At 41.6% G+C, this 13,941-nt stretch overlaps 1 protein-coding gene across 2 annotated transcripts in view; it reads right to left on the bottom strand.

The window, feature by feature from the left end:
• Positions 1-1,809: 1,809 nt before the first annotated feature.
• LOC101845634 (pyruvyl transferase 1) overlaps positions 1,810-13,941 on the bottom strand; it is a 31,902-nt gene continuing 19,770 nt past the window's right edge. The window contains exon 3 of one of the 2 annotated variants that reach the window (XM_005103676.3): positions 1,810-5,478. In XM_005103676.3, the coding sequence (XP_005103733.1) occupies positions 4,130-5,478 (1,349 nt within the window). In that variant the 3' untranslated portion in view covers positions 1,810-4,129. Of the gene's footprint in view, positions 5,479-11,203; positions 12,801-13,941 lie in introns of those variants that run through there. The other variant, XR_001185038.2, reaches the window with a different exon arrangement.

The raw sequence follows: 13,941 nt of genomic DNA, 5'->3' as shown, positions 1-13,941 counted from the left end.
TTGCTGCTTCAAAATCAGTTAAGTCCCTGATTTGTAAGTTTACGAAGACCGATATGAGGAGCGTCTCTTACGCGTTAATTGTAAACGCGTGAGAGTGCAAAACGATTTGGAGCGTTCAAAGCTCATAAGTTTTTGGGGACTGGGGAAAGAAGATACACCCATCCAGAAGGTACCTATTGAAGTCTGAATAATCAAAGTGGGATCATTACGACGCTGGGGCCTTGTATACCGAGGGCCCGAAGGTAGAAGGCAGTTAGTTTAGTTAGTATCTTTGCTCTTACATAGCGCTCAATTGCGCTTAATAATAATAATGTTATGCGTTTGGCATAATATTATATGTGTGTGCGAGCGTGTGTGTGTTTGTTTGTCTCTGTGTGTGTGCATATGTGTGTGTGTGTGTGTGTGTGTGTGTGTGAGTGTGTGTGTGGCGTTGTGGTGAAATTAGGCGCTCGTCAAAATAACGAAATAAAAAATATCGAATTTATTAATTATATTTTTTTTTGGGGGGGGGGGGGGATCAGTAGCCTACATTTTTTGTCCATTTAATGGATATATGACAATATGTTGGTGGGGGGACAAGTATTAAATATCAAATAAAAAGATAATATTATTGTCTCTGCAATGAACAGTATCGTCTGATAATATTTTTAGACAGATTGGAAAACAGAAAAGTCACAAATACCACGCAAAAACTGGACTTTACATTACATGTGATCATTAGTATATTTTTTGTTTGTTTAGTAGCTACTGGTTTCGTGTAAAGCACGAAACATTTTTTGCACATGGGACGTGACAGTTAGATTTTGGACACAATCATCTGTCAGAGAGGAACGGAACCACGAAAGTCCGTGTTTTTGGGTGGTCTGGGGTGGAATGAACAAAACTCGTAATAATCACCGGATGGCTTGGTTTAGTGGACTACATCGCGCAAGTGCTGAAACACCATGTCTTACTCTTAATTTCTTCACGGTGTCATATTTAATTAAACATCTCCATGCACAGAAAAGCACTTTCTCACAGGGCCAATGTCACTAGATAATTCTTAGAAAACAAAATCAATGTTATCATATTAACGTTGGAAGAGACACCAGTAGAAAGCAGCTGAAGAAATGCAATTTTGCTCCCAATTTAAACCCCTTGTTTGCAACTCTGTGACATTTTGGATGAAATGACAGAGCTGATTATGTCCAATATCTAATAGAGTCGATGCCCAAATGGTCCATGCTCTACTTAAAACCAGTGCCTCCTAAGCAAAATATCAAAGAGCACGCTTAATGTTAATTCCAAGTTTTACGTGGCATTTGGGATTGCTCTGTTTTCTGTTTTGTCTGAAACTATCGTAATAAAGTATTGTTTATTGCAATGAGAAAATTCTCCATTCATTGGCTATGCAATGTATGTCCATTCTATCAGTAGGCTACTGATGCTCCTCAATACACGCGCGAACTCATTTTTTACGTTTCTTTGATTTCGCACAAATTTTGCCAAGCCTGATTTTTTAAAGTCAATTTTGAGTCACCATGTCTTGGGAGTCTCATAGATATCTAGATGAAATATTAATGTGTCAGAAGATTCAGATTAAATTGGTATGCTGCATGAGCGGGTAGTGCAGGGCTTTAACACGATGATTGGGTGATGACATTTTCAAGATTCTTTTGTATACATAAAATGACAAAAAGCATAAAAATGAATTATAGCTTCATATGAGTTATGTAATAGTAAACAAACAAATAAAACAAAATAACTTTCCTTTGGAAATACACGTGACACTCATCTCACACAGGGCAACACAACGACTCCAACGACAGATAAAAGACAAGCAGCTACTTTATTCGTAAATAGGGCAAATTCGAAGAACCGTGGCATGCAGGATTTTAAAAGAGTTATTTTTGAAAAATGTCTCATTTTATCAACCCACTTCCTCAATAAAAATGTCTCGTATACCCCTTTGTGCGTGTCTTCACTGCTCAAAAGACCTAAGCAAATCGAGAATGTGAAGAGTGACCCCCCCACCCCCCTAAAAACAATAACAACAACACAAAACAACAAGAAAAGAAACAAACAAGCAAAAAAACCAAACAACCCCACCCCCCAAAATACCCCCCCCCCATAAAAAACTACAACAACCCATCATACCAGTCCTTAATTGACTAAGTTCTCGTCTTCTTTCCCCAAAAAGAGAAAGTATTTTCTATAAGATGATGCAGCTGCTGAAAAGCGAAGGAACAAAATCAAACAAAGGGAACATACTATTAAATCAAACTAAACTAAATAACTAATTAGATTTATAATAAATCATCTCCATGTAAATCAGCACCCTGCTCACTGTCCTGTTCAGCCATGCGTCTGCTGTCGTCACATGTCACTATGGCTGCTGCCCGACCCCTTGCTACAACAGGCGTCCATCTGTCACCGTCGGGTTATACGATTTCAATGTACGATGTAGGACGTCTTTCCCAGTTCTCTTTGCCTCTATTTTCCCCACAGTATAGCTGTCATCAAGTCTGATTTTATTTCTGTCTGCGTGACCAAGGTACTTGCCTTTCTTTTTGCCGGTCTCCGAAAGCATTCTGCCGAGTGTATCAAGTTCTTTCAGAACTCTTTTTTTGTTCTTTACTTTATCAGTCCATTTGACCCAGAACAGTCTTCTCTAAAACCACATTTCTGCTACTTGGATTCCGAATTAACGTTCCCGTTTTAATATTCAAGCTTCATTCCCATACATAACTACATGTACTGGCTAAATGGCACTTCGAAATTCTAACTTAAAGTTCTCTGAGTACTCTCCTATCTTTCCATATCTGTTTTGTTGTACAATGTACCATAATTTGTTTGGCCATAATTATTCTGCACCATACTCTCTAAATACATGTCCCATCCGCCTTTTTTCATTGAACCTAAGTATTTGAAGGCTGTTACAATTTCCAGCTTTATTTCACTTATGTTTATTTGTTAGAGGATTTGGCTTTCTATTCCTGTAATGAGCATGGCTCTGGTCTTCTTGGCTTCAGACCTGATTTTATTGCCAGCAGCATCGTCTCGACAGACCAAACCTTCTCATGCTTTTGATGTTGTCAGCCAGAAGGGCTGTGCTGTCACGATACCTGGATACCTGGAGGTGTCATCTCTGACTCAGAGGTTGACGTGTAATGATCCTCCATCATTCACGGTCGCGAGCTGCCGTTGCACTTTCTGCCATATCAAGGTTATATATCTTGTCGCGGTATCTTAGATAAGTTATGCTTCTGCCTCCAATCTTGCCATCTATGTCACCTCTATGTCTGATTCTCTCGTGACCTGTATGATAATGTTGAAGAGATGGGGCGAGAGGATAAAGCCTTGACTAGTTCCTTTTATAATATCAAAATACTTTAAATGCTTACCTTTCCATCTTGTGGTTGGATTTTGGTTCTCATAGAATTCAGCTAGGAATGAGACCTGGTGTCTCGGGAAACCCATCAGTGGCATCGTTTCAAGTAGTTGAAGGTAAATGACACCATCACACGCCTTGTTGGAGTCTATAAATGTGAAGAAGGTTCTTGGTTGCTGTTTCTTATTGTCTTTATTATTATTTGAAGGACAGACAGAATGCCTATCGTGCCTCTGTTAGATCTGCAGCCTAAATGGCAATCCGACAGTCCCTCTTCTACATTTTCTCATAAAATATACACGCAGAATGATGGTCAGTGGTGCCCTGTTTATCATAGTATGACTGATCAAGGCAACGGCTCCAAAGTTGCTATATTCCTTCGTGATTCCTGCTTTGTGAAACGTTTCAAATTCCTGTATCTTCCCTCCACCTGGACAATCAAAGACTGTCGATACTACATAGAGGATATCTTTCAATTGCGCCTACTTTTATGCTTGCTACTCCACAATTCCTCAAAATCACTGTACGTAAGAAATCTAACCTGTGCGTTTGGTATCGACAAAGAAACTAAACCCTACTGTCAGCTATGTCTGAAAGATCCCGCTTTGGAACGCTCACAACAGACAGAGACATTTGATTGGTCTAAGGTAGCTTTTCTATATGGTCAGCTAAGTAAGGCGTGAGTACATCGAATAAAGTAATTAGCTCCTCCCTGACTAGATGACATTCTTTGTTTCTGTTGCCCGAAGAAATGTATTATTAGTGTTCCCAGATTTTTTTACTCATGAAAGGGCCTACTTTAGGCAACACTGAATCGTATCGCTCCAGAAGTTTCTGAGCCTCTCTAACAGCCTGGTGTTTATCCGTCACCATGACCACATTGCTTTGACTTGCCGTCCAGGTTTTGTGGAAGGACGAGAGTTTGAGAAAAGGCGGGTTGTCCAACAAAACATGAGGAATGTTGAGGAGGGTGCTCAGAATGTGTCCGTGGAGACGATCTGTGATAAGTACCCGTCCCCGCTGTAGAAACTGCAAACCGGCAGTGGCGATCAAGAAAGACGTCTCCATGTCCGTGGCTCCTCTGTTGGACTTCCATCCCAGGTAATCGCTCACGTGGTACGTGAATGAAATATTTTTGGGCAAATCGTCAATTGTATAGCCCGGGGACTCTCCGTCACCTCTCTTTAGCCAGATCACATCAAAAGCTGGAGGTAATTGACGAGGAAGCATTCCTATACCAAAAGCCATATCCGGGGCTAATACGTGCTTGATGCCTTTAAAGTTTTCTTGAGCTATACCCAAGGACTGGCGGTCTCTTAGGAACATCACGAAATTTGTGCGGTTAGAGTATATTTTCTGGCAGTGCTTTAAGCTCTGATGATTAAACTTGTTTAGCCATATGCTTTGGGAAAATAACACTTTAGTTCTAGTGGGGAAAGCATCCAGAACACGTTCACGTATTATATCCATTCCATGATACCCTACCAAATTGCCACCTCCCTGCATTAAAATCACTAATTCATCCTGTTCATACGACTCGCTGATCTTTCTCGCACGCTCAACGCTCTCTGCTGTACAGTGATGTGTCTCGCAATAATACACCACTGTGACGTTGAGTTTCCTCAGTAACATGGCTTCTCCGACAGATATGGCAGGGTCTCCCTTGTTGCTGTACGTCGCTATTTCAAACAGCATCACGTGACGAGCTTTGCCGAGCAAATCTCTGAGCATACTGAGGAGAATTCGCTGAGCTTCCAGTATCAAAGCCTCGTTACTTTTCAACGTTTTAGAAAGGACGTCTGTCTCCAGGGGATGGTCCAGAAGTCTCAGAGACAAAAAATCTTCAATGTCTTTGGACTTCATGGTGGAAGATTCTATAATGGTTTGATGGACTGGGTTGGGATCTACAGGCGACTTTGCGCTCTCTACAAAACCATTCTGAGTGATGAAAGAGATGGGCCCTCTTGTTATAGAGATCGATTGCTTAAAAGAATGTTTCAATATGGTCGAGATTTGCTGTGAGGAGCTAAGAGAAGCCAGTACTCCGATCATCCCCAGCCCGGTCACTATTAGGAGCATCCGCTTGAACGACAGGAAACGCTTGTAACCTGCAGCAGAAGATCGGGGGAAGGGAAAAAACCAACAAGATGGTCATTTCGTTTTAGGTGAAGACCACAAGTAAAAGGATATCCTGTTCACTGTAAAGACCTGAAGAGAACTGAATTTACAAGAGACTCGTAAAATATGCAAGTATTTCACTATTCGATTAATTCAAATAATATATATTTATATAGATGCACAAGCAAATTGATCTACATGTACGTAGCATAGACTATACACAGACGCATTTAGCGAAGAGAGATAAAAATGAATAATCAAAGTCGGATTTGATACTGCTCAGGATTGAAAAAAATTGATATATAATACGTTTGTATAATATATATTATATAATAAAATATATTTTGTGACATATCATAAACACACCAACGTAATGATTAAGCATATTTTGCTCTAGGGATTAATATATGGTCCGGACAACACCAAAAGGACAACCTGTCGACCTCATTACACTGAATCTAAGGGGCGAATCTCTCTGGGTTTTTTTTGCCTGCGCCTCTGAATTCTAAAAGACCTAAAACATCTCGATTTTCGTGCACATGCGACAAAAATAAAGAGGCACTGTCTATATAATCATTAGTAATTAATTGCTCATTAAACTCAACACCGCACACTTTTTTTTTTATAGCAAGCACGGTACTAAGCTAAAACCATAACAATACAAGGTGTCATTGTTGGGGCAAAGCCAGATTTTCAGGGGGGATACAGTTTGGTCAAACCCCCCAAAAACGGGGGTCAACTGAGCGCTATATTTGAAGCCCTAACGGGCATGTCACTTGACACCCCCCCCCCCCCATACATACACGTTTTGTCCCTTTTTCGGGATATGTTATAGAATAAAAGAGACGGCCTCAATCAGCTTTCACGGAGAAATAATTTAGTAGTTTTAAGGCAACGTTTTTTGGGTTTGTAAATTAAGTAATTAATGAAAAAGTGACAGCAAATTGAAATGCATGCGATCTCAATGAAGGAAGATATGAAAGAAATTTTACTCATTGTATATCACAATGAGTCAAGCAAAATAAACCCACTGTCACCTACTAACCACTGGACTGAAAACAAGTCAGTCTTGCGGCGCAAGCCGTCAGTAAAAAAAAAAAAAGATTTAAACAGACAAAAAAAACTAACGCTTAACTACCGTTCTTGGTCTGATAAAATATTCCTGCGCAGACTGTAATTAAATGCTAATGATTATATAGAAAACACCTCTTTAATATTTGTCGTATAGGCATGAAAATCCAGATTTTAAAGGGTTTTTTAAAAATTCAGGGGCACACGCAAAAAATCAGGACAATTCGCCACTTGGTTCTATGTAATGAGGTCGAAAAGTTGTCCATTTAATGTTGTCCAGACTAGAATATAATTATGGTCAAAGCGGTGGGTATTTGGCGTAAAACACATAGTCTCAGCTTTTAACATTTTCTACCTACAATTGTTAGTGGTAATAATCTGATGGAATAAACAGCAATCCAATAAGCAAAAACACAACCTCATTATAATAATACTGTGGAAACCTGATGTAACAGGGATGGTGGGACCAGAGAAAAAGTCCTGTTATATCAGATCCATGTTAAATCAGAAATACAAGGGAAGTAAGCATTAGTAGACTAATCCAGCTGTATTTGTTCATGGTTAGTTTCCCTTGCCACAAGTATCCACGAACTGGGTTTTTACGCATGCGTGTAGCAAGGCTTAAGGCTAGATCGAAGTCAGCAGCACACCGCCACCCTCTCTTGCTTCACCCGCAGCAAGTGCTTGCAGTGGCGTGGCTTGCGTGGGCTTTCTCCATCACTGCGTTTCTCTCTCTCTCTCTCTCTCTCTCTCTCTCTCTCTCTCTCTCTCTCTCTCTCTCTCTCTCTCTCTCTCTCTGTCTCTCTCTCTCTCTCTCTCTCTCTCTGTCTGTCTGTCTGTCTCTCTCTCTCTGTCTCTCTCTCTCTCTCTCTCTCTCTGTCTCTCTCTCTCTCTCTCTCTCTCTCTCTCTCTCTCTCTCTCTCTCTCTCTCTCTCCCTTTCTCTCTTACTTTATACACATTGTTATCGAGCCTTTGTCCCTGTTATGACCGATTCGGCTCCGATGAGGCCCTGTTATTGCTGATAACTTTTAATAGAGACAAAGAGTCGGAAAAAAACGGGGATTTATGAAATCCTTGTTATTACCGGATCCCTGTTATTACCGGGCCTGTTATTTGTGATTTCCACTCTACTGAACTCCAATTAATAGTAGAAGCTGTACTAATAATTTACTAATTTACATTAGTAGGTCTATTTGATAGGAAAAAAGCCACTTGATAATTATATAAATGACCGGCATTATTTACCCTGGATTCACCGGAATTAAATCATGGCTGACCAAGAGAAATCAGATATGCTATTTTTGTGTGTTTTTAGTGTGTTTCCCTGTTAGTAATGTACACATGTTATACATAATTGTAAAGGGCATTGAACGTAGAATAAGATTAGTATAACAATATTGAAATTCAAAGGAAAATGTGTTAGTCTTGAAGAGTTACATTGAAAAGCCCCGCTAATTTCGTTACAAACGGTGGATGTGACCTTTAACCCACGCTAAACCCATCGGAGAAAACTAGTATCGGTTTCATCTTCGTCTTTGAATAAGGAAATACAAAAAACACAGTATGTGTCGTCCCGGCTGATGGCGGTCGGCGGAAACAACACAGTATGTGCCGTTATGGCCTATAAGAGATTAAGACAGAGTTGTTTCAGCTAAAACGAACTGTGTTTTAGGACGAACACATTTTCGTCCGACAACGTGAGCAGCCGCAAAATGCAAAAAGTACATGAATAGTGGGGGGCCTAATCACGCCCCAAGAAAATATTTAATTCATCTCCGAGTTCGAGAATGAATTTTGCCAGGAGTCAATCAACACTAATATGCCCGCTTTCCGCCAGCCTGATAGGGATAAAGTGCCGCCTTCAGACAGCTAGATTTTGTAGGACACTAGCGACCTAAATATAGTTCATTGACCCAAGACGTTACGTGGCAACTTCCGTTTCACAAATTTGGCAGCTTTTACCCTGGCCCCCCCTTTCACCCCCCCCCCCCCCCGAACCCACAACCCCCAAATACACTTGAAACAGAAAAGAGGGCTGGAGTTTAGTTTTAGTACGCCTATGGATTTTACGGGACTTTGAACACAATAAGGTCAAAGATTAAAGGTTTTACAAGAAAGTAACAAATACAGAAAATAAGGAGAGAATGACAAGGACGATAGATATTTGATAGGAAAGAAAAAGCAAACCACACCAGAGCACCCACCAACCACCTTTGAGCGGTAGTTGTGGAAGTGAGGCAGAAGAGTAAAGGGGACAAGGGCACCATAACATCAGTCTATTTATCGCTAGGGAAAAGTCCACACTAACACTGTTAGTAACAGCGGAAAAGAGAAGAGGGGGAGGGGAAGGGGGGGAGAGGGGGGGGGGGAGGGGGCAAGAAGAAAGGCCTTCCTCATACCTGTACCCGTGCAAGAAATTTAGAAAGAAGGAGGGGGGATGGAGAGGTGATGGGAGAGACAGGCACGAGGGGAGAGGGGGGGGGGGGAGAACCAGCCCTACAACTACCCAAGGAAGAAAGGGGGTGAAGAGGTGATGGTAGAGACAGGGACATGCATTATTTATTGGTGGAGAGAGAGAGAGAGAGAGAGAGAGAGAGAGAGAGAGAGAGAGAGAGAGAGAGAGAGAGAGAGAGAGAGAGAGAGAGAGAGAGAGAGAGAATTCGGCTGCACAATGAATGGTAGAGTTTTGAGTAAAGAGGACACCAACATCATAACATCTATTTATTGCTGGGGAAAAGGCGAGGCAAACTGACGGAAAAGAATGAAGAAAAGCCAAGAAGAGGGGCCACAACAACTGCCCGAGGAAGAAAGCAGGAGGGGAGGGGGGTGGAGAGGTGATTGAGCTAGGCACGGGGAGACCAGACCTACCAGTACCAGCCCGACAATCACCCGAGGAAGAAAGTGGGAGGGGTAGGGGGTGAAGAGGCATTGGACCAGAGAGGCACAGGAGGGACTGGGCGTTATTGGTGGAGAGAGAGAGAGAGAGAGAGAGAGAGAGAGAGAGAGAGAGAGAGAGAGAGAGAGAGATCACCTTGACACCACCTTCCTACTAAAGTAGAGGTCACCAAACCGAGGCTTGTGGACTAGATCCCGCCCAGATGGGAGGGAGGAGGGTGTGTGCCAAAATTTACAAATTAACCGAATATTGAAAGTCAGAATTTGATCCAGTGTTGTGACACTAGGTTCTAAATTGACTTGCCTGAGTTATCATTGACCACACAGGTCGGGAATTTTTTGGTAAGTACTTTAGGGCGCTCGCAACTGTATAAGGTCATTATTTATGAGCGTGCGAGACACATTACTAAGCATTTTAAGTTTGGTAGGAAGGGAATTAATTTTGAACGTTGTCCAGGTGGCTGTAGGAGTAAATAAAAAAAAAATCTATTTAAGGACCACCAAGAGATCTGAAACGTACGCAACTTGCACACGGGACCTCCGCGATTTATCCGCCCTTATCCGAGAAAGCTAGGTGTACTTACTCTAAGATCAGGGGTGTGGCCGAAACACAGCAGTAAGAAGGAATCACATGTAGTAGAAGCAGAAAGGCTGCAGAAAGAGTCAGGAGCCCAGAGGGCAAAGGGGAAAAGGGGGGTGGAGGGGGGAGGGCGTAGAAAGTAGAAACGAAGGCAGATGTCAGAAACTTGGCTAGGGAGAAAGAAAGGAGAACATTTTAGAGAACAAAGTTTTCCGTCGTTCACAGGTTTCGAACCAGGGACTTACTGAATGAGAGGCGAACACCGTACCTCCAGACCACGAGAGCACCTAGGTTGGGAGAAAAGTTGTCAAACATCGGTGTTTCCATATACTCAAATGTTCTTTTCATTTATTTTATCCCCGTCCCCTTTTCTTTCGACCAGAAATATCATGTTCAGACCAAATTTTGAACTTTGTGGACCAAAAAAAAAAGCCTTTGACAGTATCGACCTAAAGGCCATGAGGGATTTTTGTTGTTGCAATTTATGGCATCCCAACGAAATTAATAAAATGTATAAAGTCATTACATACAAAAACAAGCTGCCGTGTCCTAGTTGAAGGAGAATTATCTACACCTTTTGAAATAAATACTGGAATTAAATAATAATAATACTATCACATATACTTTTAAAAATTGTAATCGACTTCCTAATGCGGATGAACTTATACTTAGATCTATTACATGTATATGTTACACTTAGACTGTGAAATCAGCTATTCAGTGATATGACTAAAATTTTCCGTCATTTCATGGCACTGGTTTGGATGTAGTGTATGCCATAAATTTGGCCTGTCGAAGCAGTGGAGACTAAAATGTAAAAAAAAAAAATCCGATTTGGAAACAAGGTTTGTTATGGACAATGTTATGGGATAATTCGGATCAGTTTGGAAACTTTGCAATGGCCAACTATTTAAGAATTAAGTAGGCCTACATCACTTCGCCGACTATGTGGCATTCTGTTATTTTCTGCTGATCAAAGAAATACATTACTAATATTTGCAGATTTAAAAAATTCATGAATGGGCCTACTTTAGGCGACACTGAATCGTATCGCTCCAGAAGTTTCTGAGCCTCTCTAACAGCTCGGTGTTTATCCGTCACCACGACCACATTGCTTTGACTTGCCGTCCAATAGTGTCTACTTTTATGCTTGCTACCCCACAATTCTTCAAAACCACTGTAGGTAAGAAATCTAACCTATGCGTATGATATCGACAAAGAAACTTAACCCTGCTGTCAGCTATGTCTGAAAGATCCCGCTTTGGAACGCTCACAACGGACAGAGACATTTGATTGGTCTGAGTTAGCTTTCCTCTATGGTCAACTAAGTAAGGCGTGAGTCCATCGAATAAAGTTATTAGCTCCCTAACTAGATGACATTCTTTGTTTCTCTTGCCAGAAGAAATGTATTATTAGTGTTCCCAGATTTTTTTTACTCATGAAAGGGCCTACTTTAGGCAACACTGTGAATCGTATCGCTCCAGAAGTTTCTGAGCCTCTCTAACAGCCTGGTGTTTATCCGTCACCAAGACCACATTGCTTTGACTTGCCGTCCAGCTTTTGTGGAAGGACGAGAGTTTAAGAAAAGGCGGGTTGTCCTACAAAACATGAGGAAAGTTGAGGAGGGTGCTCAGAATGTGTCCGTGGAGACGATCTGGGATAAGAACCCGTCCCCGCTGTAGAAACTGCAAACCGGCAGTGGCGATCAAGAAAGACGTCTCCATGTCCGTGGCTCCTGTGTTGGACTTCCATCCCAGGTAATCGCTCACGTGGTACGTGAATGAAATATTTTTGGGTAAATCGTCAGTTGTATAGCCCGGGGATTCTCTGTCCCCCCTCTTTAGCCAGATCACATCAAAAGCTGGAGGCAATTGACGAGGCAGCATTCCTATACCAAAAGCCATATCCGGTGCTAACACGTGCTTGATGCCCTTAAAGTTTTCTTGAGCTGTACCCAAGGACTGGTGGTCTCTTAGGAACATCACGAAATTCTTTCGGTTTGAGTAAATTTTCTGGCAGTACAGTAGGCTCTCATTATTAAACTTGTTTAGCCAGATGCTCTGGGAAAATAGCACTTTATAGTTCTAGTGGGGAAAGCATCCAGAACACGTTCACGTATTATATCCATTCCATGATACCCTACCAAATTGCCACCTCCCTGCATTAAAATCACTAATTCATCCTGTTCATACGACTCGCTGATCTTTCTCGCACGCTCAACGCTCTCTGCTGTACAGTGATGTGTCTCGCAATAATACACCACTGTGACGTTGGGTTTCCTCAGTAACATGGCTTCTCCGACAGATGTGGCAGGGTCTCCCTTGTTGCTGTACGTCGCTATTTCAAACAGTATCACGTGACGAGCTTTGCCGAGCAAATCTCTGAGCATACTGAGGAGAATTCGCTGAGCTTCCAGTATCAAAGCCTCGCTACTTTTCAACGTTTTAGAAAGGACGTCTGTCTCCAGGGGATGGTCCAGAGGTCTCAGAGACAAAAAATCTTTAACGTTTTTGGACTCCATGGTGGAAGATTCTATAATAGTTTGATAGACTGGGTTAAAATCTACAGGCGCCTTTAGGCTCTCTACAAACCCATTCTCAGTGATGAGGAGATGGGTCCTCTTGTTATAGAGATGGACCGCTCAAAAGAACGTTTCAATATGGTCGAGATTTGCTGTGAGGAGCTAAGAGAAGCCAGTACTCCGATCATCCCCAGCCCGGTCACTATTAGGAGCATCCGCTTGAACGACAGGAAACGCCTGCAACCTGCAGTTGAAGATCGGGGGAAGGAAATAAAAAACAAAAAACAACAAGATGACCTTTTCGTTTAAGGGGAAAATCACAAGTGAAAGGATTTCCTGTTCACTGTAAAGACATCCTAATTACTGAGACCTGAAGAGATTTGAATTGCCAAGAGATTGATAAAGTGTACAAGTACCAGTCGACGATATATTTCAATATATTGACAGAGATACACAAGAAAATCCATCCTATAGGCTGTGCAACATCGAATAGTGCGAAACGAGAATAAAAGAATGAAGAAAGAAAGTAATATTTTATACTGCTCTTGTTTGGGAAAAAATTGACATGTACAGCTTTTGCACATATGACATACACCCTGACGTAATGATGTATCATACTATTTAATTTTGGAATAAGTGTAAATAAAACATACTTCATCAATGAACTGAGTAGAACTATGGTCCTAGCTGAGGGATTTCAGCGTAAAACACATAAAACCAACGTTGGAAAAAATACAAACTGCAATCATAGTGGATCTCATAATCAAGAACACAACCCGAACCTTCTATTGACGAAGCCATACTTATATGAGAAGCTGACACAAAAGACACATTGCTAATTTACATAAGTAGGCGTATTCTATTATAAAGGCCACATTATCCTCCGGGGCGGTGCTACTGACTCATTACCGGGGGCGGTCGGTCAGATTTTTGTCAACTGAACTGTTGACTAGAGGTTTATTGCTGATGACAATTTTCATTCAGTTTTAAGTAAATCCAAACAAACATGTATCAACATTCAAAAACACCTTGACGATTTGAAAGCGCTCAAATAGACAAGTGGGATTCACTGCTGTTTTGTTGCGACATAACCTCATTCCTTCACGTTTGTTATCGCGCCGGCTCGTAACTTTAAATCGTCTCCCGTCAAGCCGTCACGTCGCGGAACTTCGTACTATGTACGAGGCCAAACACACGGCGGGCTTGGCTTAGGACGAGCGATGACGTCAGTCCCATGGACAAATCCATCGTCAGCCCACAGAGCGATTAGTACATCCCTTAATTGCCAGATTGGCCTTTTTGTAGCTTACAAAATTAAGAATGAGACTGTCTTGAGCAGCACAGACACATGTATTATTTTATCAGCAAAACATGTATTTATCATT

This window comes from Aplysia californica, unplaced genomic scaffold (genome assembly GCF_000002075.1).
Source record: "Aplysia californica isolate F4 #8 unplaced genomic scaffold, AplCal3.0 scaffold00386, whole genome shotgun sequence".
NCBI lineage: Eukaryota > Metazoa > Mollusca > Gastropoda > Aplysiida > Aplysiidae > Aplysia > Aplysia californica.
Note: the sequence above shows the minus strand (reverse complement) of the source record. Positions and strands in the feature narration are given on the sequence as shown.